Raw genomic sequence first — 26,200 nt, forward strand, 5'->3', positions numbered from 1 at the left:
GGCTACCCCAGCGCGTTCATCGCCAGCTCATCTCCACCTCACCTCCTATCTCCTCTGGGCCGCCTGTACTCCAAGGCGTAGCCCCTCTGCACCCGCACACCCATCGTCGATTCCTCCGGATCTCGCGATGCAGCCTTCGCCACATATATGCACCTCGTTGCGATAACCTGATATACGGTATGGTCTATGCCAGATGTGGTGTGGCTGATGAGGGCACCACCACAGCCCATTGGCTGACATGTGCAACCGCACTTCCTAACACGTCGCTACCATACATAAGTAGTCGCCAACTGCAACGCTTATCACGAGATGCGACTATTATATTCACAGACTTGACGGACCTACTCGACTTGTTGCGGCGGTCAAACACCATCAAAGTTTATAGTAGAGATTTATGTCGCAGTTATGTTCCGTCGCTACGTCAGCTTATTGTCGCCAACTCAATCACCACGGCTTCATATATCACATTTTTGTCCCATTCTTCCACATACGACCACAGGATCATGAAACCAGCGCTTCCCGTTCGCTCAGCGGTACTTAAGCATGATACCGGCAGATTAGTACTCGGGTGGGTGACCACCGGGGAATCCCCGCTGTTGTATGTTTTTGCCTTCTTTTTTGCCATTTTTTGAACACGTAGATGCGTGCGTTCACACTTCCATCACCTCGATTAAGAAGAAAATCGAGCGCACCCTGGAGCCTACGTTAGTGGCGGTGAACCCACTTTGCATGATTTCATATTGATGTAGGCTGCAGACCTGCTCATTTTTTTCCCGTGTATGAGGTGCCATACACTTGCCTCCTTGAATGACGGCAGAGAAGAAGTGAAGACAGGAGCACGAAAACCAACAAGGGTGATTTAGTAGTGAACGTTAGCAATGCTTATACCTCATACATAAGATACGTTCACATTTCATAGAGCTGGTATGCGCTTCATACCAAAGCGTACCGGTATCGCTTTCAGCACGTATAGCGTGCGGGCAACGGGGAAACTCGTCATAACAACAAAATACCCCACCAAGCACAAAGCCCCCTTCGCCTTCCATTTACAATGCTTCGTGGTGGACCCGGGTTGCATATCCAATGCTCTCCCTCTAGCCCTCTGTCCGAGTCTCGATCCTCAGGCTCGACACATCACATCCAAGGCGACGACCCGTTCTCGGGCTTCCCCTTGTGAAGCCCAAATCCTCAGACCTAAAAGTCCTTGAAGCTCTCTTCCCATTTGTCGCTCAGTTCCTTGGTATATGGGTCTCTCTTCTCCGACTCGGGTTCGTATTCATCAAAGTTGCGTGTGTCAGCGGGCCCTCTTAGATGTGGTACGATGGGTCCCTGGACTTCGCGGTTGTACAGCTTCTGCCAGTCGATGTTCTTAAACCACTCATGTTGTTTCACACGTTGAGCGCCGCCTGCGACGTTACCCAGTCGCTTGGATGTGTCGACGGTGCAGAGGCCGGAGATGAGGTCGCGTGCAGTGGGGGACATAGCAGAAGGGAAGCGCACGCGTCCTTCTACGATTCTACGGGATGTTAGCTCTCTTCTCTCGAGTATCATGGATGCTTGCGTACTGCTCGTAAATCTTCATTGGGTTCTGGTCCCAGAACGGTGGTTGTCCCACGAGGAACTCGTACACCAGGATACCAAACGCCCACCAATCGACTGCTGTGCCGTGGCCTGTGTTCCGGATGACCTCGGGTGCCAGATACTCGGGTGTGCCACAGAGTGTGTAGGTCTCTCTATTCTCTACCTTCTTGGCAAACCCAAAGTCCACCAGCTTGAGGTGGCCTTCGGCGTCTATGAGTATGTTTTCGGGTTTTAGGTCGCGATATGCGACGCCTTCCCTCTCATGGAGGAACTCTAGGATGAGGACAATCTCGGCAGCATAGAACTGTGAGGTGGGCTCGTTGAAGCGCCGTGCTCTCCGCAGGTAGCTGAAGACTTCGCCGCCGGGGCAGTAGTCGAGCTGTCCACCATGTCAGTCATTGACGAGTGCTCGCAATAGGCGCCGCTACGTACCACCATGTAGAGGGAGTCCAGGGATTGGAAGCTGGCAACCATGGTGGTTATGAACGGGTGGCCAGCCACTTTAGCCAGAACATTGCGCTCGTTCCGGACGTGCTCGACTTGCTTGAGCCGGATGACTGGGCGACGGGCGTCAGTAGATGCAAAGGGCGCATGTCGAGGGCGCAGACGTACCATCGACTTTGCGCAGAATCTTCAATGCGAAGACTTTGTTCTCGTCGCCCGCCTTTGCGTCCTTCAATCGCACCAGCCACACGCGCGCAAATGTACCTGACGTAGAGTCAGCGTCCTGTCCTCGTCTAGCGGCGTGGACAAGTATGCGCACCGGTGCCGAGGGTCTTGATCAGCTCAAAGTCTTCCTCGCGCAGGACCTTGGACGAGTGGCCGACGGGCTTCTTCTCCGGGTCAATGTCAATCTCGTCGTGGCTGAGCGTGTGCTTTTGCGCCTCCCATTGCGCCAGGTGCTGCTTCTCTTCCTCGCGCGGCCGGTCCATGGCCGAATCGGTGCGGTCGTGTAGCGGGCCAGAATGCGACGGTGAAGAGGCCTCCTTCTTGTCCCGGTGGTGTTGCATGGGGTGCAGCATGTTCTTGAAGGTAGTCGCCATGGTGGCGGGTTATGCGCCTGCGACAACGGGGTAGGGGTGCGAGTAGTAGGCGCGATCGAGGGGTCGGGTGGGTTGCTCAGGTGCTGTCTTATCCGGAATCAGTAACGGAAGCAACTCATGGCAGCAGGCACAGGCAGCGGCGGGGTCAATCGTCGGGTTTGCAGGTGCGTAGTAAGCAAACGTATCGTGAAGGGCAGCCTGTGTTTAGGCGGGTCGGCCGGGCGTGTAGCACTCGACGACCGCGGCCAAGGGGCACGTTGGACTATAAAGCGGGCGCGACCAGGTGCATGCATGGCGGGGGCTTTTGATCACTCACTCAATGACGCAGGGCGTGGGGACTGGGCTTGCGACAAAGCCGACTTAAGCCTGATGAGACGGCACGCCGCTCCACTTGTCGAGTACGAACCTGATGTGTTTTTAACTTTCCGATGTGAGCAAACATAGTGCCTTTTTAGGTTCCTGTTAGCTACTGCTTAAACAGACTTCCCGTACTCGGCCGCACCAGACGTAATTGCACGCTATCGGCCGACGTTCTGCCATTCTGCCTGTTCGTCTCATTTCGATACGAATTGCCATACGAGGATATAACATGCTATTCGACTGTACTAGATATGCCCAAACTCCGAAAACTGTAACTCCAAGTATTGCATGCTCGTCAACTATATCTACACCATGTAGTCGTACAAATGCCCACCACCAAGTTTGTCTTTAACGTAGGAGTTAAGTGTAGACGCTTAGAAGAGACAAGTATTGTGTGATTTGCAGCTCAGCCACTTGCTCGGGTGTTGAGGATGAGGGCGACAATGAGTCTGAAGATGTTAGTTGTTGGCTAGTCACATCATTCCGTTGGACGTACCCGTAAAGACCCAGGACTTCGGCGAAAATGAGGATGAGGACCATGCCGACGAAGATCCTCGACTGGCGCATGAAAGAGCGTACACCCTACATATGTCAGTGTGTGCCGCCATTGTAGAACCAACGCTACATACGGCGTCTCCCACAATTCCGATCGCGTAACCCGCAGCCAGGCCAGATAACCCGACTGACAGACCGGCAGCCATGTGCATGAATCCAGCATACAGCGAGTATGTGTTGTCTGGCGGCGGCTTGATGTCGCTAGCGATGAGGACGGATATGACGAGGGCGTAGACGGCCAAGATACCGGACATGACGATGGGGATGAGCGACTGCCCTTGTTAGCCGGAGCTCCTACAGACACCAGAGACAGCTTCCCACCTTCATAATCAGGTCTGGCCTGTATGTTCCGATACCAGCGATGCCGATGCCAGCTTTGGCTGTGCCATAGGCAGCTCCAGCGCCTGCTGCCGTTAGCTCCTGCACGTCCAAGCGGTTGGGCCGGGTCTCGTACATCCAAAGATCATCTGGCCGCGGTTCGTATATTAGTTCGACAGCTACGTGGGAGGGGTGCTACTCACAGCAAACGCGATTCCGCTCTGCGTCGTAGGTTAGCTATGAAGTCATCAACACGGCGTGGCACTCACCATGCCAAAGAACGGCGCGAAGCTCGGCGCGAGCTCATTTGACGACATGATGCCTGCTCGGGTGGTGCGCAGGTCGGGCGGGTGGTGTAGTAGCGAGGGAGTCGACGCGTGATGGGTGAGGCGTTGAATGATTGATAGTCGTTGCGCTGGGCGTTCGTAGGAGAATGGCACTAGGCTGCTTCGGGGGGCAGCACGCCCCAGCGCTTCTAATACACACGATCGTGGATACGACTACACCATACCCGCCCATTTCGCACCTACACCACCTCGCATCCTCACGTATCTTCATTCAGGACGGCCCTGGGTCCTCGCTGGGCGGCTTCAACCCTTCCTGCCCCAGTCGCCCTCCTCCCCTCGGCCACACCCCGCGGCACTGCACCCCGACCAGGCAAGACTGCGCAGAGACATGGCCGACTACGGGAACCACCAACGTCCAGAGTATGCGCGCGGCCCCAACCATGGCCAGCCCTCGGGCGCACGGGAAACCGCCTTCACCAACATCTTCGGCGCCAGCCCCCAAATGGCCGGCCGCTCGCAGACCATGACCTCGCAGTCTCACATGCGCATGCCCGACAGAGCTGCCACCATGTCCAGCCAGACTGCCGACATGATGCAGCGCGCCCCGCCCATGCGCCAGCCGGTCAATGGCTATGATCGTCGCCCTCATCCCCAATACGACGCGCGCCCGGGCAGCAATCCCGGCGAGCAGCGGCCCATGGACCCCCAAAATGCCTACAATCGCCCCATGCCGAACGGCTACGGCCAAGACCCACGATACCACCAGGGCCCTCCGCAGCCTCAACGCCAGCCGCAGCCCCAGTATCTCCCCCAGCCGCTTCGCCCGGAGCGTCAGCCATACGGACAGCCCCAGCGCTTTGACCCGCGAACCTCCCCTCCAGGGCAGCCCCCCTTCACCAAACCCATACCCAACCGCTTTCCCGGCCCACCGGGTCCTGCAATGAACGCTGACCCGTATCGCTCGCAGTCACTAGCTCTGAATCCGCGCCCGCAATTCACCCCCGGAGGACCTTCTCACCCCTCGCAAGCAAACACCTTCCGCCAACAACCATATATGAACCACATGGCACGGACTACGGCCCAGGGGCGTGTTGTTCCAGAACGTCCCGACGAACGGACAATGTCTATGACCTCTTACACCAGAGACCCAGAGCACACTCAGACAATGAGCGGCAGGATCATACCAAACCGAAGACGTGAGTCTGGCGGATCGGAAATGGCACCTGGAGCGCCCGGCCAGCCCCAACATATGAACGCTGGACTCCCGCCAAATCCTAGGAGCATCAGCCAAGGCAGCGTGCCAACCCAGTCCCGCACCATGTCTATGGCATCGACCGTTGTGCCTCCGTCCGAACGAACCAACACCATGTCTTCGATGACATCGCGTCCTGATTCCACCCAGACTATGGGTAGCAACGCCAGCAATAACAGGACCTCTAACCAGTCCATGACCTCGCTATCACAAGGGCAACAGGTTCCTGCCGCCCAGCGACGCGCGCCGCTCGTGTACCCCGCCTTGCTATCACGAGTTGCCGAAACCTTCCAGGATCGAGTTGGGCTAACAGAGAAAGAGAAGGACGGTCTGGTGTACAAGAGTGCCTTTACCGGCGCAGACGCGGTTGACCTCATTTCGTTCATCATCAAGACGACGGATCGTAATTTAGCACTGCTTCTCGGCCGCTCTTTGGACGCCCAAAAGTTCTTCCACGATGTGACTTACGCTCACCGGCTACGAGATTCGACCAACGAGATCTACCAATTCCGCGAGACTATGGTAGAGGACAAGTCCGAGATCAACGGCGTCTTCACGCTTCTCACCGAATGTTACTCTCCCACGTGCACCCGCGACCGCCTGTGCTACTCCATTGCTTGCCCCCGCCGCCTCGAGCAGCAGGCTCGTCTGAACATGCGCATTCAGCCAGGTCTCAAGCGTGAGGAGTCCAGGGCGAGTTTGCATGAGGACAAGGACAATGAAGAGCAGAAACTCTGGATCAACACTGTGCCTAAGGAAGTTTCTGAGAGTGTGTCTGAGAAGGAGCAGAAGCGACAAGAGGTCATCTCTGAGCTCATGTATACCGAACGCGATTTCGTAAAGGACCTGGAGTATCTCCGCGACTTCTGGATGAAGCCTCTTCGTAACCCCGCGACTTCACCCATCCCCGAGCACCGCCGCGAGAAGTTCGTCCGCACCGTTTTCTCAAACTGCCAGGAAGTCTACATGGTAAACTCGCGTATGGCCGAACAGCTCACGAGGCGCCAGCAGAAGGAACCCGTGGTTCGGAATGTCGGAGACATCTTCCTCGAGTATGTGCCACATTTTGCGCCCTTCATAAAGTACGGTGCGAACCAGCTCTTCGGTAAGTACGAGTTTGAGCATGAGAAACGCACAAATACCGGATTCGCCAAGTTTGTCGATGAGGTAGAGAGAATGAAGGAATCGCGAAAGCTCGAGCTCAATGGTTATCTTACCAAACCAACAACAAGATTGGCCAGGTACCCGCTGCTCTTGGAGAACATCGCAAAGTACACAGCCGATGACAATCCCGACAAGGAAGACATTCCTAAGGTCATCAAAATTATCAAGGAGACTCTGTCAAAGGTCAACGTGGAATCTGGAAAGGCGGAAAACCATTTCAATCTGATGCAGCTCAACAAGGACCTTAAGTTTAGGCCTGGAGAGTTTGTGGATCTGAAGTTGACCGATGAGAACCGGCAATTGGTGTTCAAGGGTACTTTGAAGAAGACTCCCACTGAGACCACTGGTGACATTACTTGTTACTTGTTCGATCATGCAGTTTTGTTGGTCCGAGCGAAGACTGTCAACAAGCGCGAAGAGCAGAAAGTCTACAAGAAGCCTATACCTCTGGAGTTGTTGGTCATCACCCAGATGGAGGAGGTCAATCCCAAGTTGGGAATTTCCAAGAGACCATCAGCCAACTTGATCGCTGGCAAAGCCATTGCCGCTGCTACTCCAAAAAACAACGACCCCAAGCAGCAAGGATACCCTATCACCTTCAAGCATCTTGGAAAGGGCGGTTACGAGTTGACACTATTTGCCAGCACCCCCATATCTCAGCAGAAATGGATGGAGCACATCGACACACAGCAGCGAAGTCTGAGGGAGCGAAGTAACATCTTCACTAAGACGATCGTCAACGAAGGCTTTTTCTCTCCGACCATCAGGGTCACCTGCGCTGTTCCGCTGGGTATGTATCTCATCATTCTACTAATAATCTCGATACTAACTTTTGACAGACGGTGGTCGCAAACTGGCTCTTGGTACGGATGCTGGTGTTTATGTCGTGGAGCGGAAGCCAAAGGATGCCTCCATGCGACCTCGTCGTGTTTTGGATTGCAAGGGTGTAACCCAGATCGAAGTTCTCGAACAACACGCAATCGTGCTTGTGTTGGCCGACAAGACGTTATATTCATACTCGACAGAGGCTCTGGAATCCGACGAGACCCAGTCCATGGTCAAGCGGCCACGCAAGATTTGCCACGCCAACTTCTTCAAGGCTGGCATCTGCTTAGGGCAGCAACTAGTGGCTGCAGTCAAGACATCCGCGCTCTCGACCACTATCAAGGTGTACGAGCCAAAGGAGCAGATGGGCAACAAGAACAAGAAGTCAGGTTTCGCGAAGATGATGCTCTCCACTAGCGGAGCAGACCAGCTCAAGCCCTACAAGGAGTTCTACATTCCCACCGAATCGACATCGATACATTTCCTGCGATCCAAGCTATGTGTCGGCTGTGCACGCGGTTTCGAAGTTGTTAGTCTGGAGACGCTTGAAACACAATCGCTGCTCGACCAGGCAGATACCTCGCTTGACTTTGTCGTACGCAAGGAGAACATCAAGCCAATTCATATCGAGCGTATGGCAAGCGAGTTCCTGCTATGCTACACAGATTACTCCTTCTTCGTCAACCGTAACGGCTGGCGGGCGAGGCCCGACTGGAAGATCACTTGGGAGGGCACACCACAAGCTTTCGCCATCTTTAACCCCTACATCCTTGCCTTTGAGCCTAGCTTCATCGAAATACGCCATATGGAGAGCGGCGGTCTGGTGCACATCATTACAGCCAAGAACATTAGATGGTTACACACTTCGACACGAGAAGTAAGTCAATCACATAAGATCACATTCGTACAGAAAGCTAACAAAATACAGATCCTGTACTCCTATGAAGATGAACTCGGCACCGATGTCATTGCCAGTCTAGATTTCTGGCAAACTGCAAACGGTGGAAAGCAGTCGCTTGATGTCCAGCGCTCATACGAGAAGAGCTAGACTTGACAGTAGCCCGCAACAAAACCTTAACGTCGAGCCTCTACCCTCGAACATACGAGCACGAAACCAGTGGCAAGCGCATAATCACAGCCACGTATGCACCATCTTTTCTGCTGACGACTGCTTTGCGGTTCTCTATGTCATCCTACTTGTCAGCGGAGGCATGCGACATTGTGGTCAGGGACAGCTCAGGAAGTGCCTCGACCGAGCCGCGGGCGGTGGCGATGGTTGATCACGTTGATTATTACTCTCCTTCTCTGAGGTCAAGAGGAGAGAATACATTTGTATCATAATAGACTCGCACGGTGATTGATCTCGTTGGGTTTTTCAAAGGCAACTAGGCTCAAAATGTGTTGGAGGCATACCAGGTAGTGCGATTGTTGAAGACATAATCTGAAGATGCGATTTAGCGAGTTTGATTACGTTCTCTTTCTTATTTGTCATCTCTCTACCTCAATCCTGAAGAGTTATGTTTTGGTACTATGGCTGAGCCTTTTAGTTCGCTTCACTTGCTCGCATCCCGACACCATACCCGAGATGCGGATTAACCGCCGTTACCGACGCTGGAAGTGGGTATCTCCACCGTCACTAACACTATGGGAGGTCTAGTCGGATAACGTGTTCCTTAGTCTATGGCTAGCTTCATGGTCGGTCCTATTTCTCGAACCATCACATGACGGGGTTCAGCTCAGTGTAGTAGTACCTCCGATGTCGTTCCTTGTCACTATACTGCCGGAACATTATTATTCTCCTACCGGCATCTATCCACTGCTTCTTCACCGATCACACGGCCAAACAACTATCTGAATCGAAAGCATCGTTGCTAGAATCATGGCTCCCGGTGTACTATGGGTTGCTTCACGCGTCGTGAATCCTGATAAGCTTTCTACTGAGAAGTTCTGCGATTGGTACGAGAATGTATGTACTTCGATCCTTCTTCATGAGCAGTTTCCCATAAAACCACGAAGAAGCTGACAAGAAATGAAAGGAACACATCCAAGAAGTCATCAGCCTCGGCGGCGTGCCCTCCGGTGTACGCTACCAAGCCATACAACCCCAACCACCATCTGTCTACAGCAACGAATTCCCATGGCTAGTACGTCCCCAACTTCATAACCACAATGACCCCCATCTAACCCCCAAACGCCAATAGGTAACCTACGAATTCCCCGACCTCGCCTACAGAGAAAGCGAAGACTTCAAAAACATAGCCGGCAAGAACCCTCCCAGCCAAGAACTAATCAACACAATATACAAAAACTCCGCCTTCGCCATCCGTTTCTACGAAGAGATCCAGGCCGTCAAAGGAGCCACTTCATCCCGGACTAAATTCGTCATCTCGGCCGCTCTCCAACCACCCAAAGACGCTTCTTCAGATGCAGACTTCGATGCGTGGTACCGCGAAGAACACCTTCCGGTTCTTTCCCGCGCACCGGGCTTTGTGCGCTCGCGCCGGTTTAAACTAGCCGCTGCATCTACGCTGGAGGACTTCCAGTTTGGAGATGCGATGGATACGGCGCCGAGGTATTTGGCGTTGCATGAGTTTAGTGGGGAGGTACTGCCTTGGAAGGAATTGGAGGCGAGTGGGCAGACGGAGTGGGCGAAGAAGGTTATGGGGGGTTTGGTCAAGGAGGAGGTTGGGTTGTATGAGGTCAAGAGGGTGTATAGTGAGGAGGAGTGGGGGAGTGTTGGGAAATAGAGAGGAATAAATGATTTGTACATGTTTTGACTTTGTCTTATTGAAGTTGAAAGTGTCGTCTACGAACGGCTAGTAGACTTTGGTTGCAACGATATTCCTTGGGTGACTACCTAGGCACGTCTGCTTGTAAATGTAGATTGGTATCATTACCTAGCTATCTTTCCCATTGGCTGAAGGGTCAACGTTATCTGATATCGCTACATTTGATCAGAGCTGTCCTTCGAGATCGCTCCTTAGCTTCTCAAACATCTGCTGCCCCATGTGCGTCCACCAACGCGGTATGTGAATTCTTTTCGGTAGTAGCATCTGAGTTCAAGCTGTTCCAGAGTTTGCTCGGTTTCGAGAAAATACCGTTTGGTACACATCTTCCCACTATATCCAATAGATTGTAGACTGCCTGGACTTGGTTCTCGCGGGCGATAAGAATATCGTCTTCTCTGTACACTATCCTCGCCAATGCATCGGCATCCAGTTTGGTACTTCCCCACTTCAGGACGATCTTGAGTGCCTCGCTAACTGGAATCCACATATTTTCGCATTCATTTTCATGCGACATGTGAAGTTTGCTAGTTCTATCTGATTGCAGGTTGAATGCCCATCTACATTGTGGTAATCGAGAGACAGTGATGGTAATCTACTAACCACTTCCACAATGGCTTTGAGTTTGATGTCCTTACGGCCCCGGACGAGGAAGCGGAGGATTGATGTTGTCTGTCCCATCACTTCAGAATGTAGTGCAACCTCCTCGCTGGAATCATAGATGCGATTCTTCTCTTGCCTTCCCTCGTACGGATCAAAGGTGTCGGCGAATGCCCAATGCTGGATAGTATGGTGCTCTTCTATTCGTGCTCTTTGGCGTGGATAAGTGCGCCCTACTTACAAAAGAAGAGGGTTGAACATGCTGAGCATACAACCTAGGAAACTACTGAACACCCTGGAGCCTACGTTGACAGGAGATCATCTAATTTGCATGTTTTCATCTAGGTGGATTCTAGAGTGTTTGGTTCTTCCCTTGTATGAAGTGTGTGAATTCCAGAGATGTCGATGTCGAATGACGAGTTTCGACAACTTTGGTTCCAAGGAACCCTTAAGATGGCGAGCGGTCCAGAAAGTGTATTCCCGAGCACTCATCAATATTTCACGAGTTTATTTCGTGCTCTCGAGCGGTGCGTAATCTTAGGTCTTGCCCTTCGCGATATATGCTAGCCTCGCTCACCACTCCAGGCTCAAACTGTCAGCCCAGCTGCCCTTCTTTTCAACCTTGTACGCACTCTCGACATTTCCGTTACCCAGATCTGCGCCGTAGAAATGCGCAAAGTAACCTCTTCCGACCTCTTCCCACTTGAGCTCACCCTTCTTATCCGCATGAACCTGCCCGTCGCCATCGGTGCCCGCGACTAGCACATCGTACTTGATCTTCAGCAGCCACAGCTCCGAGACGTCGCTGAAGAACTTGTCGGCAGTGCCAGGTACTTGCTCCGACGTTGATAGGTGGATGTATCCGTCATTGCGGTCGAGGTCTGAGAGCGGGAGACGCGCGGGGAGAGGGGATGGCGGGGCAGCAGGGAGGATCTTGTAGAGGTAGGTTGGAAGGGGCGAGGGAGCCGGCATTGTGGCGCGTAGCACGGATTGCGATGAGTGGACAGATCCCGGTATTCAAAGTGCGGTGAGAACAGCTCGTGACAGGCGTGTGAGAAAAGATGGTAGTTCGGGCACAAACTAGAGAGCGTCACAAGTCGCGAGAAATGCACGTTATGCTCATGATTGGCCGACGCGAGATTACGTGAGACAGGGCGATTATCCACCCCAACCACGGAACCAACATGCCTCTTGAGCGCCACAAAAGTCAGCCTGGACGAGATTCATAGGCAACCATGTCGCGTCCGTCTTCGCACCGTGCCTCGACCCATCCGCAACATAACAGTAGGGTTTTCCTGCGCGCCCCGTGGTGCGGTACATTTACGTCATCTTTCGGGCTTCGCACAACCGCACGAGCTTTGGGTGCCAGAGGGCCACCGCAGAACACGTTGGCGACCAAAAACACCTACTCGTGAGACCCAGACACACGATTGGACGCGCGTGACAAGACCATCCTGTTTTCCACTCAAATCAAGATTCGCTACCACTCATATGCACCCACGATAGTCGCCAGGCTGGGTGTGCGCGCGGCTGGGTAGGATGCTCCGACCAGCAACGACAGTTTTAAACGCCAACGAGCCCGACCAACATGGTTTCCATACGACTCACCCAGGATGAAATGCACCACCTTTCGGAAGAGCAGGGAAATGGCCAGACGCGCTGCTGTGTACAGGCGACGAATGCGACACCAGCTGGGTCGCATGTGACTTTTGGTTATCTGAACAAAGGAGCTGCAAATGTCATATTCAAGATCAGACCCGAGACCAGCACTGTCGCGACACGTTTCCAGTTCGTCGATGTACTTTCCAAAGACAAAAAAACTGGCGTAGCAACATCAGTACCCCATCGAAGCCTGATGGGAAGAGTCCTCCGCGTACCCAGAGGCGGCCAGAAACATCTTTCGTCCCTAGAAATCCTGGACGGCTTCGAGCATGCAATCCGGCCACTCTTCCTCCCAGGTCCACGGAACAAACCCCAACAGCCCGCTCGCGATCTCACAAAGCACCTCATGGACCACGAAGGCGTATTGCTCCTACCAGACGTCATGAGCCACCTCTACACGCGCGTCGAAAAGCACACCTTCGCAACCCCCCAGTCGCGACGAAAGTGCTGGGGCATCCTCCTCCCAGACATGTCGCCCACACCCGGTACATCCATCACCCTCGAAGTAAAACCGAAATGGCTCGCGCAATCCCCCAACGCACCCGCTGGAGCAATCCGCTGCCGCACCTGCGCCATGCACGTTTCCGTACCCAAGAAACGGGATAACTATATCTGTCCCCTGCAGTTACTGCATGGAAACTCCTCGTCCCTACTACCATGGTCCCAAGCAACAGTTTCCCAGCAATTCGACAGCAATACTGGTAAAGAAACCCGACCATCCCCCGTCGTCATCTCCGCGCTTGTAAAAGCTCTTGTGGATTACCTTGCCATCGGCGACGGCCTCGCGCTCCTGCAACACCTCCTCAATCTGCAGAGTTCGCTTGATCCGCGGGGTGTGCTTTGTCGACCTAAGAGTAGTGCGGAGGCATTTGATCACAATCTTAGGCTGGCCATGACGCTGAGGGACTGTTCGATGTTCATCAAGGTTGCGTACGATAAGGCTGGTGTTACGGGGATAGAATCGAAATTAGGGGATTTGGACTTCAAGTCTGCGGAGAAGATTGTGGATTGGATGGATAAGGAGAGGGGGTTATTGCTGGATGGGTCGTATACGAAGAATGTGAAGGAGGGGCCGGTGTGTTGGCTTCAGAGGGGTTTGGGCGTTTGAGTATGTTTTATTAATGGTAGGAAAAGCTTTTTCGGTTTGTGTTATTATATTTTGGTTATGAGGGGGTATAATGTATGGACACTATAGAAGGAAGGGTCTCAAGGGAACGAAAACAGATCGATGGGTTTCGAGGTAACAAGCACATTTAATCCAGATATTTACATTGTCGCTAAAGAGGGAAGGAGGGTATCTATATAACGCCAATGCCCATGAGATCCTATCGTAGATGGCGGGGACTCCAAACCTGTCCCTCGCCAGAAGAAGAAGAATAAAAGCGCTATAATGGCGTAACGAGAACACACCGACAGTGTTTGTTCATTCAATCATCAATCATTCATGCCATCCACCACGCCAACACTTACGCGCCCTCGGGGGTAAAACAATGCACACGAACGGTACCGTCTTCACTCCCGCTGACGACCCTCTCGTCACTCAGCCCCACACAGGTAATAGGACCCGTATGACCCGTAAGCGTCCTCTCGTGTTTCCCCGTCCGGGGATCCCAGATCTTGATCGTCTTATCCTCTGCTCCACTGACCAGTCTAAGTGAATCGGCGGCAAGCGACCAGATACCTTCGACATGGCCGAAGAAGCGGTGGACGCAGCGACCGGAGGGGACGTGCCAAAGACGAATGGTACCGTCGAGAGAGCCGGTGAGCATGTATGAGGGCGGAGACGGACGGGAGGGGTCGTCGGGGAAGAAACTTGGTTCTTCGGGGTGACTGTGGTGGTGAGAAGAAGAAGACGAGGTATGGGCGAGAGGCGGGGCGGTATCCGAGGCTAGGGAAGCGGTATCAGATGTATCGTTGTTTGCGTTTGCGACAAAGTCGTCTTCGTCGATTTCAAAGGCTTGCGGGAGGGGCAGCACTTGTTGGACTTGGCCGACGTGGCCTTCGTACGTCTTGATGCAGCGGTGGGTGTCGAGATCCCATAGCTTGACGGTCATGTCGTCGGAGGCGGAGAAGAGGGTGCGCGAGGGGAGGTCAATCTTGACGGCGTTGACCCAGTCTGTGTGGCCTATTAGGGTGGTGCGCTTCATGTGGCTGAAGTCGTGCACCATGATGGTGTTGTCTGAAGATCCGGATGCGAGGAGTTTGTCTGCCATGTGTAGGCCGATTACACCATCGCTGTGCCCGTTCATGGATTTTACAAGCTGGCCTGTCCGCCAGTTCCAGATCTTGATCGTGTTATCCAAGCTTCCAGTGATCAACTTGCTGTCTTCGAACTGCAGGCACCGGATGCCTTGTGTGTGGCCTGTGAGGGTGCGGATTTCTTGGCCCGTTTTGATGTCCCAGACTTTGATCGTGGCATCGTAGGAGCCGGTAATGAGGACTTGATCGTCGAATTGCAGGCACATGACGCCGTTGGTGTGGCCCTTGAATATGCGTGTCGAATAGCGCCCATACTTCCAATTGCTCCCAACCTTGTAGCGATCCTTGTATACATCCTTCCATGGTCGCTTCTTAGGATGATCGAAGTATGATGTGACTTGGTCTTGACCTGCTTGGAGGCTGGTGCATGGTCGTTTATTCGAAGCTTCTGGGGAAGAATCGTCGTCCGGCACAGAGCGCTTGGTGCTGGCAGCGGGGTCGGGGCCTTGGGATAATCGATGGGCGAGTGTATCTGGTGAGGTCTCGGGCTGTGGGGTGATGTTTGGTGACCATTCGTTGAGGCCCCGCCCCGATGCGCGCAATTGTATCCGTCGCTTCTCATGGCGCAAGCGACGTTGGTCGAGCAGCGGGAGTCCCCAGCCACATTTTGTGCATTTTCTGTCAATGTGCTGCTCACACATCTTGTGCCAGACGACATCGTCGTCAGCCAGTTGTCTCCACCGCCGATTGACCTGCGAGGCCTTGCAGAGCGAGGTGGTGTCGAGATAGCAGAGGATCTTGAAGCCCAATTCGGTGGGCAGTGCGCCGAGAAAGTCGATCTTAATGAGGTTTCGGACGGAGGAGGATATGAAGGAGAGTTGAGGAAAGCAGCACTGGGCGAGAATGCCCTGCAGCATGAGGTTGCGATGGCGGGAGGGAGCCGCCGAGAAGAGCGACCAGACGTTGGCAATGCTCTGCTGGTCGGCCTGGGACTCTCTGCCGAGTTGTTCTTGCAGTTGTTCCATGGAAGGCTCGTCTGCTTGCCGTCGACAGAGTAGGTCGGGACGGTGTCGATAGCAGAACTTGGTGTTGGCAGTGCGTGGACGCTCGTCTTGCCCTGGGCTGTTGGCGCCGAGGGGGTTATATTGTTGGGGAATGTGCTGGGCGAGGTATGGCGTGATCATCTTCTCCATTTTCTTCGACTTGTTCGCCTGGGCCTCTTCGGCCTCGTCTGTGCTTGCGTGCTGGTGTCGTGTCCGCTCCGACATGCCTTCGTGGTCGTGGCCATGCATCAGGGCAGCGTGCGGGTCTGTCGAGGTGGCGGCGGTGAAGTCGTCAGGCGACGAGTCTCGGGGGCGCCATGAAAGACGTCTGGGTCGGGGAGGAGCGGTGGTGGCGTGGGTGGTTTGCGACGCCATGGTCAATTCATGGGCTGCGGCAAGATGCGAGGGCTGTCGAGATTCCGGGGCGATATCGCGTGCGTGCGGATGTAACGGCGACTCGATGGCACGTTGCGCATAAATAATGCTAGCGAGCGACAGAGTTTGGGCGCACGAAGAGGTGGAATGGCGCAATGGCAGGCTTGGATAGCATCTTCAGCACGCAATGCCAATGTCTCCGCAGCCCTGTGGACCCTGGCACGCTTGCACCCCATGCAGCCGCTCGGGCCATCTCTAGTCGCGCATGCCATCATTCACCATCACGAGCCTCGCATCGCGAACTACCACTCGACCGGCACCGCTGCCACTATGCCCAACACCCGCTGCCGTGGCCGCCGACACGATGGCCTCTCCACCCTCGCCCGCCTCGCCCACCAGCAGCGCTGCATCTAGGACGTCGCTGGACCAGGACCACGCCCAGTCGCTCACGCTCGAGCATCTCGTCAAGCACTTTGTCGCCGCCAAACGCTCCCTCAACACCCAGACGGTCCTATGGCGCGCCACCGACATCGTCAACACGGCACGTGACCTGCTCGAAGAGAACGCTGTCGTTTCCGCCAAGAACACGTCCATCCGCAACCTCGTCGAGCAGCAGGTGGATGCCCTGGAAGCCGTCCGCCGCGGCGTAGACGTGGTCGAGTCGGAAGTCCAGGCCGAGTTCAAGCAGCTGCTCCACGACGTCGACGCCTCCTTTGCCGGTGTCAACTCTACCCTCGCCGTCCTGCGCGACACGCCCATTGAAGGCGCCCTGCAGCCTCCGGGCACTCCCCAGAAGCATCTCTACGACTTCATCGACAGCGCCACCGTCTCCAACCTGCAGTCCACACTGCGCGCCTGCATAGACCGCTACAACGATGCCCACGCCACGCTCGACGAGAGCTCCCATGTCTTCGATACATGTCTGGATAATCTCTACTCCTCCATCGAGAACGTGCCCATGACACCCGTGTCCACGTCCACTCCGAGTCCCATACCCAGCCTATACCATAATCTTGAGGGCCACGCAAAAGAGGCTGCGCAGGCATTCCAGTCGCTTGTTCAGCACTATGACTTATGCATAACAGCCTTGCGCCACACAGAAGGAGGTTCCGCTGCTGCCACCCAAGCAACAGGAGATGCGCCAGTCCACTCCGAGGATAACGGTGCCGCGCCTCCCGAGCCCATGAGCGAAGACGAGCGCCGCGACATGCTCAACGTCTTGCAAAAGGACGCGCAAGAGGTGGAAGACGTCGTGACCGAGATCCAAGAACGGGGCTCTGAGATGACCTTCCTTCTGGGCCAGATCGAGAACCACATCCGCCACGTCCGCAGCGAGTCGTCAGCCCTGTCCAAGATACTCGAGATGATGTCGCAAATCACTGGCCAAGTCAAAGAGCACATTGTGACCTCACGTTCCTTCTATGCCTCATGGCTGGAAGACACACGGCCTAGCCTGCTCAGCGGCATCGACGAGTGGGAGAGCCAGCGCGACTTCTTCGAACGCTTCGACCTTGCCTACGCCGAGCTCCTCGTTGAGGTGTCGTCACGACGGAGGCGGCACGAAAAGGCCAAACGGAAGGCTGAGGAAGCGCAAAAGGAGCTAGACAGGATACGCCTCGAGGATGAACGTGCAAGGGAGCAGTTTACCGTGGCTCAGGGTGACTTTCTGCCCTTGGATATCTGGCCGGGTCTGAGGGATCCGCCGCGACAGTACGAGGTCAGAGTTGTACCCGCTAGTGTAGAGGGTGAGCAAGACGAGAATGACCAGGAAATATACGGTGGCCAGAGTATACCTCAACTAGGGAGGACCGTTGTTGAAAGGGCGCTCACGCGAGTTAAGCGACGAATGTAATTGACTGGTATCATATATACTTGCTATATAGCTCTCACGTCGGCTTCCGTCCATGAGTAAAGTAGAAGCGGATATACATATGCACATCCTTCCTCCTAATATCCGCAACCACCTTGGCGATCATGACCCGGCACTCGGACTCACTCCAGCCCATGACCTTGCCCAAGAGACCGAGAGTGTAAGGCTCGATGCCCATGGACATGTGCTCGCGCTGGTAGCGGCCGATTTCCTTCATTTTCGCGTCCTTGGCCCAAGGGCCGATAGGGATCTACAGGTACCGCATTAGCCTCGTAAACGGCATAGTGTAGGGGAAAAGGGTAGACATACCTTGATGAGCTTCTCGTGAACATCGATGAACCCTGCATCCGTCATCCGCTGCTTCAGGCTGTCCCCGGCCGTGATGTCCCTTCCCCACGTTTTAGCGGCAGCGTGGCACAACTCCTGCCACTAGAGGTAGAGGTACAAAGTCAGCATACGTCCCACATGCACTTCGTACAGTCAAAACTTACCTTGAGCATGTCGGTTGCCAGCTCCATGGTCCCATCGTCACACTCACACAACGCAAGCGGCTCCTGGAATTCCACCCAACCGCCGGGCTTGGTATGCGTGTATGTCTGTCGCACCAGCTTGTCCCAGTCGGAGATGCTGCCAGACATGGTTCGGCAGTGGATAAAGTCAAAGGCCTCGTCGGGACTGTAGACCCATTCCGACTCGGCATCGTCAATGTAGAACTTGACGTTGGGCGGCACCCACGTTGGCTGGATGGGACTGAGATCAGTGCCTATGACCTGTGCTCCTGGGTGCTCGTCGGCGAAGTCTATGGCCCAGATGCCGGTGCCGGTGCCGATGTCGAGCACGCGCTGGGGCGCAGGCGGGATGGGTGCATCGTAGAGCTTGCCGCCTAGGATGAGCAGGAAAATGTGGTGGAGGAGATCGAGGCGGTCTTGCTCCTGTTCGTCTGCAGAGGTGGAGGTACAAAGTCAGCATTGGTCTCACATGCACTTCGTACACTTAGGACTGACCGTTCGGTAAAATGTATGAACCGGACCGGTAGCCGTGGTATCGCCGCCCATTGGAGTATTCATAGTTGAGGATAGTCGATGCGATGGACGTGGATGCCGTGGATTCGCCGCCGAATGCCGAATCGCTATCGCTGTTGTTGGCCGTGTCGACGTCGAGATGCAGGACGGATTGCAGGTTGCCCTCGGCTGTTGGATCCTGCGGGGCTGACATGCTGTGTTCCAGTTCTTTTCCAAGAGCGTTTGCACTCGCGGGGTCAGGCCTCGCCTTATATCTTCCACCTCTCTACTTTCGTCGGCCATGCCGTAGGATCCAGGATGCCGGGTCAAACGCACCCCATTCCATAATCAGTCTGCAAACACCACATGCCTTAGCGACATGTAGGAGCGCACTCTGCTCTCTAAAGAGCGCTTCGCCGCCTGATCGACTTACTGCCTCTCTGACAGCCAGCCGTCATGTCTCTTCCCGCTCTGTGCCTGCTGGCGTACTTTGTGTACCTCCTCGCACGTGTCGTTTACCGCCTATATTGCCATCCACTATCCCGCTTTCCTGGCCCCAGGATTGCGGCAGCCACAAGCTGGTACGAGGGCTACTACGAAATTGTCCACAAGGGGCAGTACTCGAAGCAAATCTCCAAGCTCCACGATCTCTATGGCCCTATTGTAAGAGTGACGCCTGATGAACTGCACATACGAGACCCATACTTTTACGACCAAGTCTACGCCAAGAACGTCCACCTCGACAAGGAGGGTTGGGACAAGAGGTTTGGGTGTGCAGGCGGCCTGCTGCCGACCGTTAACGCGGAGCAGCACAAGCGACGCCGTGCTGCGTTGGCTCCCATGTAGGTGCTTCAACATGTAGTGCAAGGCACCTCGGCACGATTAACGCCTGTTGTCAGGTTCTCACGCCGCTCCATCCTCGACTTCATACACATCATCCACCGCCATGTCAACACCCTCTCCGTGCGCATGCAAGAGTTTGAGGCTCATGCAGAGCCGCTTAACCTATCCCATGCCTTCCCCGCCCTGACAGGCGACATCATCATGGACTACTTCTTCGGCTTCAACTACAACCAGCTCAAGCATCCTGAATTCGAGTCATTCCATGATGCATTTATTCGGGTTGGCGGTGTGGGTCACATCGCCACGCAGTTTCCCATGATACTTCCCGTGGGTTATATTTAGATCATTCAAGATGTGCACCAGTCACACGTGGAACTGACATGGTTTTTGCAGATTCTCGATTGTATCCCTGACCGTATCAGCGGCTGGCTGCAGCCAGCAGTGAAGCCAGTGCTCAAGTTCAAGCAGGTATGCGGCACAGCATTGCATCTATACCGTGTTAAGTCTAACATGCGAGTCAGGATAACCGGAATCACATTGCGCGCACCCTTAAGGGCGAAGACATCAAATCCAACGATGCGAAGAAGACCATCTTCCAAGAAATTGTCGGCTCTAAGCTACCTGACTCTGACAAAACACAGAAGCGTCTCGAGGATGAAGCGCAAATCATCATCGGGGGCGGCGTAGAGACAACCGCCTTCTCCCTCTCCACAGCCGCGTTCCACATCATCAGCACCCCACGCATCTACGAGCGCCTCCACAAAGAGCTCGTAGAAGCTTTTCCCAACAGAGATGACTTAGATTTGGCCCCACTGGAGAAGATGCCGTATTTCAAAGCCATCATCATGGAAACCGCGCGCATGTCATACGGCTTGAGTGCTCGAAACCCCAGAACACACAAGACGCCTCTGCAGTACAAGGAATGGGTTATCCCCGCAGACACTTGCATTGTAAGTCATTACCCCACTAAATGATCCATCTTCCCATCGCATCTAAACTAACCCCCAACCCTCACAGTCCATGACCATCCCCGAAGTCTCCCACGACGAAACTCTCTTCCCTTCTTCCCGCACCTTCATCCCGGAGCGCTGGCTCAACGATCCCAAGACCGCTGATGGTATTCCGCTGGAGCGCTTCATGGTTTCTTTCGGTCGCGGTACGCGCAATTGTCTCGGTATCAATCTGGCATATGTGGAGCTGTACCTCACGCTGGGTATGTTGTTCCGGAAGTACAAGTTTGAGCTTCACGAGAGTGATGTCAGCGATGTGGAGTTGGGTCATGATTTCTTCATTCCGGTTGCGAAGCTGGATAGCAAGGGGTTGAGGGTTTTGGTTACGAGGACGGAGGATTAAGGGTTTTCTTTCTTGCGACCAGTGGAGTTTATCTTGCGGACTCATTTGACGGGCCATCCTGAGAGGTCATCTTGAGATATCATCTTTGAGACATTGATCTGAGGCGAGATATCCAAGAGATACAGCCCCCAGGCAAATACATCCACCTACCCAACCAAAATCTCACATAAGCATACCCCCACCATCCGTCCTAACCATCGTCCCATCAACATTATAATCCCTCAACAACCCCAAAAACGTCTCCGCCACATCCTCCGGCCTCCCCACCCGCCCCGTCGCCATCCTACTCTCCATGCCCCGCATAATCTCCTGCTTCTTCTCCTCGCCGTGATGATCCCACATCTCTGTATCCACCGCCCCGGGACTCACGCCATTAACGCGAATGGGCTTCATATCGAGAGCCAGATTGCGCACCATGGAGTGCAGTCCGCCTGCATACGCGCCAATAACGCTCCAGTTGGGAATTGGCTTTTCGGACACAGCGCCCGTGGTGATGGTATACGAGGACTTATAGTTTTGGACAAGGTAGTGCGGGAGGTGTTTTGCAAGCAGGAGGGGCGCGAAGAAACGGATTTGGCCTGCGGCGAGGATGTTTTGCATCGTCTGGAGATCTTGTCAGTCATGCCACATACACCGATACGGAGATGTAAGAAGAGGATTAATAAAAGACATCAACACACCATATCCCCCAACTTAATATCCGCCAACTTATCCCCCGCAGTAAAAACAACATGATCCAACTTGCTCTCCGGCATGCTCTCCACCGTCTTCTCCAACAGCGTCTTCAGCTCTTCTTCCAGCGTCTCTGGCTTGCCTAGGTCAACGGCAAGGCCTCTGATGCGCGGGTTTGAGGAGTCAGCAGCAGAGGGGTACGCGGTTTTGAGTTTGGATACAGCGGCATCGATGCGAGATGGGTTGGAGGAGCTGATGGTTACTAGAGCGCCGTTTTCGAGACAGGCTTCTGCGACACTGTAGCCGAGGCCGGATGTACCGCCGATCACGAGGATGCGCGAGTTGGTCAGTTTGTTGGTGTAGCGTTTTTGGTCGGTCATGGTTTCGGCGGTTGGCTGTGTGTGTTGGTAGATGGGGAGACTGTAGGTAGTATACGGGTTGTTTAGTTACTGATCGCACGATCGGTCTTTCGTACGATGAGTATTGAGGTAGTACAGGTCGATGAAGATAGAGAGCTGTGTATTACACTGTTCCCCACATTAGCAGCATGGTTAATGGTATATATACGCAGATCTCAACAACGGCATTTACATCATTGTGCCTGACGTGTAGTTGCCGTTGTTATCTCCGTGATGAACAAATCGCGTTGCTAGCTCCTAAGCATATAGCGTGGTTTCTCCACCCGTTTTACTTCTGCTCGACGTCATTGGAAAAAGGTACAAACGTGCCCGTCAATTTCTTGCATGGAGATGAACGGAGATAAGGTCATACGTATATGCGGGTACAGCCGTCATGCATTACATCATCACAGTTGAGTGTCAAAAGTGAGCATTGACTTGATTGTTCATTTCAACATGCGCTGTATGAGGTATCGTGACCTCGATCAAGAGGGCTCAGTAAGCCGTGCTGATCGTGGGAGCTACTAGGCTAATGCAGCTCTGTAGCGTGAGCACCAAGCGTGCGTGTGTGTTTATCAAGTCTCTCCGAGACCTGAATATGTTCGATCCTGCTTCTTTTACGAAGCTATCGTTTGATAGCCGATCATAGTGTTGTCCACATGGTGTTGATCTGCTTTCGCTTGACCTGGAGTGCTGGTTAGTATGCCATGTAACACAACAATGCACAGAAAAGTATAGAGAGGGTAGACTTACCAAAGGCGCAACGAACAAGACTCCGACAAACAGTCCAACAACGGTCAAAAGCATAGAGATCTTATTGAAACCCTTGCCTAGGATATCGAACGAGAAACTGGGTGCGACCCGTGTTCCGAAGATATCCAAGCCATAGGCAAAGACCAGGCAAGTACTCTCGATTCCGCTCTCACTCGTGATAATATCTTCGATACCTAAGACTTCGTACTTGTGGGTAAGGTGCCACTTCGGGTCGAAGTTGATGAGGGGTGTGTACTTGACCAGACCTTCAGACGCTTCCTGCGCAGTAGGCTCACGACCGACGGGTCGGCGAGGATCAATCACCATGCGTGGAATGCCAACTATAGCGTTGAGTGCGGGTAAAGTGACGAGGAGCTCGCGACTGGTGATGCCCTGTCTGGTCTGTGTGACACTCATGTGTGTAATCTCTGCTGGTACCTGATAACTCTGCGACAGTACGTAAGGTTTCGCAGCGTCACCGTGCGAACCCGAAGGTTTCACGGTAGAAGAGTTCGACGAATCGCCCAATGGACCCCTGTCGTCTGGAAGGGGGGATTCGTAAAGGTCAGAGACGACAAGCTGGTAGCCGCGGGAAGAAGCGCCAGATGCAGCATCGATAGTTAGCGCATACGCGAACCAGTTCTCTGAGATAGTGGCTGGAATGGGTCGTGTGGTATCGACATCGTTGTGTGACATAGTATGTAGTACTTGTCCAGATGCAGAATCAAGTAGATAGACGGACGCGGATCGCGCTGATTCCACCACTGTTGTAACTAGGACGAGGTTGGGGTTCAGATACTTGTACAGCACCCTCCTGTCGCCTAGTACTTTGCCGATAGAGGCAACAGGGTCCTTGATCGGGCGAGCGACATAGCTGGCAATCTTCTCCTCGACAGGTGGCGTAAAGCTCCACACTGGTTCGGAACCAGGCTGGCTTTCCAGATATCCTTTCAGAGTGCCGTCAACCAAGGTGAATGAAATAAGGCTTTGCCCCTCAGCAACTAGCGAAGGCTCCAGCTTGATTTTGTCGGAAGTGATGAGGCCACCAGTTGTCGAATTGATGAACATGGATCCCTGGAAGCTGGCGTCTTTTACTTCAACATAGCCGCTGTGCGCCTTGAGAGTCGGGTGTTGGAAGCTCGTGCCGGGCGCGAACTGGCCAAGGTTCACGTTCCACATCACTTTGCCTCGCGAACCAACATCGAGAGCAGCAAGGCGACCCGCCTTAGTGGCGACGACAACAAGCTTGTGGAAACCGAAAGTGTCTTGTTGAATATCGTCGACTGTTGTCTCCTTTGTCTTGCCAAGCACACTACTCAGGAGGCGCTGGGGAATGCTCTGCGCCCACGCCGGGAAATATTGCAGATCCTGGAGGTGCCTCTGCACACGGTGGATGTAAGCGGAGACAGGGTTGCGATGACTTTCGTCAGCAAGTGCTTGTGCCAGGGCCTCCTGTTCGGGCAGACCGGCCCAGACTGCGGAGACTGCGCCAGACATGAATTCGGGCCGGGTCCAAGCGACTTCATCGTTCCGCAGAAGTGCCCACTGTCCGTTGGAGTACAGAACGGCCGATCGCACAGCGCTAGCAGCTCCTGACTTCACAACAACTTCAGATTGGCCATGTACAGGGAAGGCGCCCGCAAGTGCCGGAGAGCCTTTGGCAGTCCAGCGACCCAAGACACCGTGCGAGACTGAAGAGAAGACGGTAACTTCGTCTTCGGTAACCCTGGTGAAGTAAACGTTGGCATCAGATGTGCTTGTGGTGAAAGTTCCCTTTGTCCTCAGCTCCGGGAGGCTGTAGGCCTTGGAAACGGTTTGCTTGTTGAGGTCGACGTGGTAGACTTCAGCAGAATGGCCGATGGCAGTCTGGTACTCGACGAGGAAGTGGGCGAGCGAATTGATGTGGTTGGGAGCATGGAGAACGATGTTCTCGATGACTTCGTCGCCCGGCGTGTTGAAGGTCGACACAGCTTTGGTGCCAATAATGTTCACCTTCAGCACCTTGTTCGCCTTGTCGGTCCAAGCCAATAGTGGGGCAGCCGTGTTGGCTCCGGCGAAGAGGATTCGGTCGCGCGAGGAGATCTCTGTGTCCGAGTTGAGGGTGTACTGGTCGAGCTTCTTCCCTGTGATGGGGTTGAGCGACGTGACTCGGAGCTTGGAGCCTCCAAGCAGGGGCGCGTGGAGGGCGATGTAGTAGATGGTTGTCGGCGAGGTCGAGACCTGGAAAGGCGTGTCTCCGCTGTGGGCTGTCAGTGTCTGTTACATTGCCATTGATTGGTATAGCCACCTCGTGTCCTCGTATGTCCACTTGACGCGCCCAGTCTTGCCGTCAAGCCTCTTGACACTGTTGCTGCTATCGGTAGCAAGGACAATGGCGTCTTTGGCCGCGCTGATGGTCATGCCATCTTCCTGCTCTAGTATTTCCAGATCCTCGACTGCAGCCCCGCCGAGGCTGGTGTCCCACACGAGACGGCCGTCGGAAGCGCTCCACGACGTGACGCGGTCTCCAACGGCGCTGATTACCGTGTCCTGCTCGTTGCCTGAACGCAAATGTCCGCGGTGGCCGGGCTGCGAGGCCAGGTGTTGCCGCCATACGAGCGCGCCATCCTTGGGGTTGATGGCGCCGATGGTCTGGTTCTGCGATATCGAGTACAGGAGCGATGCCTTGGAGCCCGCATAGGGCTTCTGGAAGAAGGTGGCCTCTGGGGCAGGCAGGCCTAGCAGGGCATAGTGGAAATCAATGTGGAAGGCATCGTCCTCGAAGATGGCCGCAGCCGGCGCGAGACATGCTGCAATGGCGACAGCAGCACTAAAACGCATGGTCGGGTGGAATTGGAGCTTGTCGTCGGCGTCGTCGTCGTTCGGCTCCCATGCGCCCTGTGTCGGCTTCCCTCACACGTCTGCAGTGCCAGGGCGCACGTGCCCAGCCTGCTCCAGATCACGGGACCCTTATTGGATTCCCTGCTTCTTAACCCCAACCGCCAGCCCAGGCTCTTCACGACTCAGTTCAGGCGGCGTCGGGGAAGCGGGAGGCTCTCCATGGGCGATTATTACGTCGATAGGATGCTTGCTCGACAGCCTTGCGAACCCTTCTTGTGCACGACTCGACCAGAGGGCCACGCTATCATAGATTGGAGCTTGTCCCGGCGCCCTGGCTTTGTTTCGCGACTGGCCGCGACGACCTCGTCTCCCTCTCTCTCGCAGCATCTCGGCGCTTTGTTTTTTGGCATAATTACGGGCTGTACGGGCTGCACCCCAGA

At 54.4% G+C, this 26,200-nt stretch overlaps 12 protein-coding genes across 12 annotated transcripts; 5 read left to right on the forward strand and 7 right to left on the reverse strand.

The window, feature by feature from the left end:
• Nucleotides 1-1,194: 1,194 nt before the first annotated feature.
• On the reverse strand, nt 1,195-2,624 carry J4E86_000085 (uncharacterized protein; the record flags this gene model as incomplete). The annotated part of the gene is made up of 5 exons (XM_051440662.1): nt 1,195-1,516; nt 1,566-1,960; nt 2,014-2,138; nt 2,194-2,289; nt 2,345-2,624. The coding sequence occupies 5 exons, from the start codon at nt 2,622-2,624 to the stop codon at nt 1,195-1,197; spliced, it is 1,218 nt and encodes a 405-aa protein (XP_051306833.1).
• A 766-nt stretch (nt 2,625-3,390) lies between these two features.
• Nucleotides 3,391-4,174, reverse strand: VMA11 (v-type proton ATPase 16 kDa proteolipid subunit 2; the record flags this gene model as incomplete). The annotated part of the gene is made up of 7 exons (XM_051440663.1): nt 3,391-3,433; nt 3,481-3,566; nt 3,614-3,811; nt 3,861-3,943; nt 3,994-4,006; nt 4,061-4,078; nt 4,127-4,174. 7 exons carry the CDS (start codon nt 4,172-4,174, stop codon nt 3,391-3,393), a joined length of 489 nt encoding a protein of 162 aa, XP_051306834.1.
• Nucleotides 4,175-4,532: 358 nt separating this feature from the next.
• J4E86_000087 (uncharacterized protein) lies at nt 4,533-8,433 on the forward strand (the record flags this gene model as incomplete). The annotated part of the gene is made up of 3 exons (XM_051440664.1): nt 4,533-7,350; nt 7,400-8,262; nt 8,314-8,433. 3 exons carry the CDS (start codon nt 4,533-4,535, stop codon nt 8,431-8,433), a joined length of 3,801 nt encoding a protein of 1,266 aa, XP_051306835.1.
• Nucleotides 8,434-9,264: 831 nt separating this feature from the next.
• On the forward strand, nt 9,265-10,132 carry J4E86_000088 (uncharacterized protein; the record flags this gene model as incomplete). Its single annotated transcript, XM_051440665.1, has 3 exons — nt 9,265-9,351; nt 9,422-9,529; nt 9,587-10,132. 3 exons carry the CDS (start codon nt 9,265-9,267, stop codon nt 10,130-10,132), a joined length of 741 nt encoding a protein of 246 aa, XP_051306836.1.
• A 1,212-nt stretch (nt 10,133-11,344) lies between these two features.
• Nucleotides 11,345-11,743, reverse strand: J4E86_000089 (uncharacterized protein; the record flags this gene model as incomplete). The annotated part of the gene is made up of 1 exon (XM_051440666.1): nt 11,345-11,743. The coding sequence occupies one exon, from the start codon at nt 11,741-11,743 to the stop codon at nt 11,345-11,347; it is 399 nt and encodes a 132-aa protein (XP_051306837.1).
• A 616-nt stretch (nt 11,744-12,359) lies between these two features.
• On the forward strand, nt 12,360-13,541 carry J4E86_000090 (uncharacterized protein; the record flags this gene model as incomplete). The annotated part of the gene is made up of 1 exon (XM_051440667.1): nt 12,360-13,541. One exon carries the CDS (start codon nt 12,360-12,362, stop codon nt 13,539-13,541), a length of 1,182 nt encoding a protein of 393 aa, XP_051306838.1.
• Nucleotides 13,542-13,899: 358 nt separating this feature from the next.
• Nucleotides 13,900-16,050, reverse strand: J4E86_000091 (uncharacterized protein; the record flags this gene model as incomplete). The annotated part of the gene is made up of 1 exon (XM_051440668.1): nt 13,900-16,050. One exon carries the CDS (start codon nt 16,048-16,050, stop codon nt 13,900-13,902), a length of 2,151 nt encoding a protein of 716 aa, XP_051306839.1.
• Nucleotides 16,051-16,315: 265 nt separating this feature from the next.
• Nucleotides 16,316-17,902, forward strand: J4E86_000092 (uncharacterized protein; the record flags this gene model as incomplete). Its single annotated transcript, XM_051440669.1, has 1 exon — nt 16,316-17,902. One exon carries the CDS (start codon nt 16,316-16,318, stop codon nt 17,900-17,902), a length of 1,587 nt encoding a protein of 528 aa, XP_051306840.1.
• A 34-nt stretch (nt 17,903-17,936) lies between these two features.
• J4E86_000093 (uncharacterized protein) lies at nt 17,937-19,135 on the reverse strand (the record flags this gene model as incomplete). The annotated part of the gene is made up of 4 exons (XM_051440670.1): nt 17,937-18,170; nt 18,230-18,349; nt 18,412-18,860; nt 18,925-19,135. The coding sequence occupies 4 exons, from the start codon at nt 19,133-19,135 to the stop codon at nt 17,937-17,939; spliced, it is 1,014 nt and encodes a 337-aa protein (XP_051306841.1).
• Nucleotides 19,136-19,377: 242 nt separating this feature from the next.
• On the forward strand, nt 19,378-21,117 carry J4E86_000094 (uncharacterized protein; the record flags this gene model as incomplete). Its single annotated transcript, XM_051440671.1, has 5 exons — nt 19,378-19,763; nt 19,821-20,091; nt 20,158-20,232; nt 20,286-20,714; nt 20,782-21,117. 5 exons carry the CDS (start codon nt 19,378-19,380, stop codon nt 21,115-21,117), a joined length of 1,497 nt encoding a protein of 498 aa, XP_051306842.1.
• Nucleotides 21,118-21,279: 162 nt separating this feature from the next.
• Nucleotides 21,280-22,169, reverse strand: J4E86_000095 (uncharacterized protein; the record flags this gene model as incomplete). The annotated part of the gene is made up of 2 exons (XM_051440672.1): nt 21,280-21,720; nt 21,798-22,169. 2 exons carry the CDS (start codon nt 22,167-22,169, stop codon nt 21,280-21,282), a joined length of 813 nt encoding a protein of 270 aa, XP_051306843.1.
• A 661-nt stretch (nt 22,170-22,830) lies between these two features.
• J4E86_000096 (uncharacterized protein) lies at nt 22,831-25,760 on the reverse strand (the record flags this gene model as incomplete). Its single annotated transcript, XM_051440673.1, has 3 exons — nt 22,831-22,872; nt 22,941-25,179; nt 25,228-25,760. 3 exons carry the CDS (start codon nt 25,758-25,760, stop codon nt 22,831-22,833), a joined length of 2,814 nt encoding a protein of 937 aa, XP_051306844.1.
• Nucleotides 25,761-26,200: the final 440 nt, after the last annotated feature.

The sequence above is a fragment of the Alternaria arbusti genome (assembly GCF_024043155.1).
Source record: "Alternaria arbusti strain BMP 1465 chromosome Unknown scaffold_1, whole genome shotgun sequence".
NCBI lineage: Eukaryota > Fungi > Ascomycota > Dothideomycetes > Pleosporales > Pleosporaceae > Alternaria > Alternaria arbusti.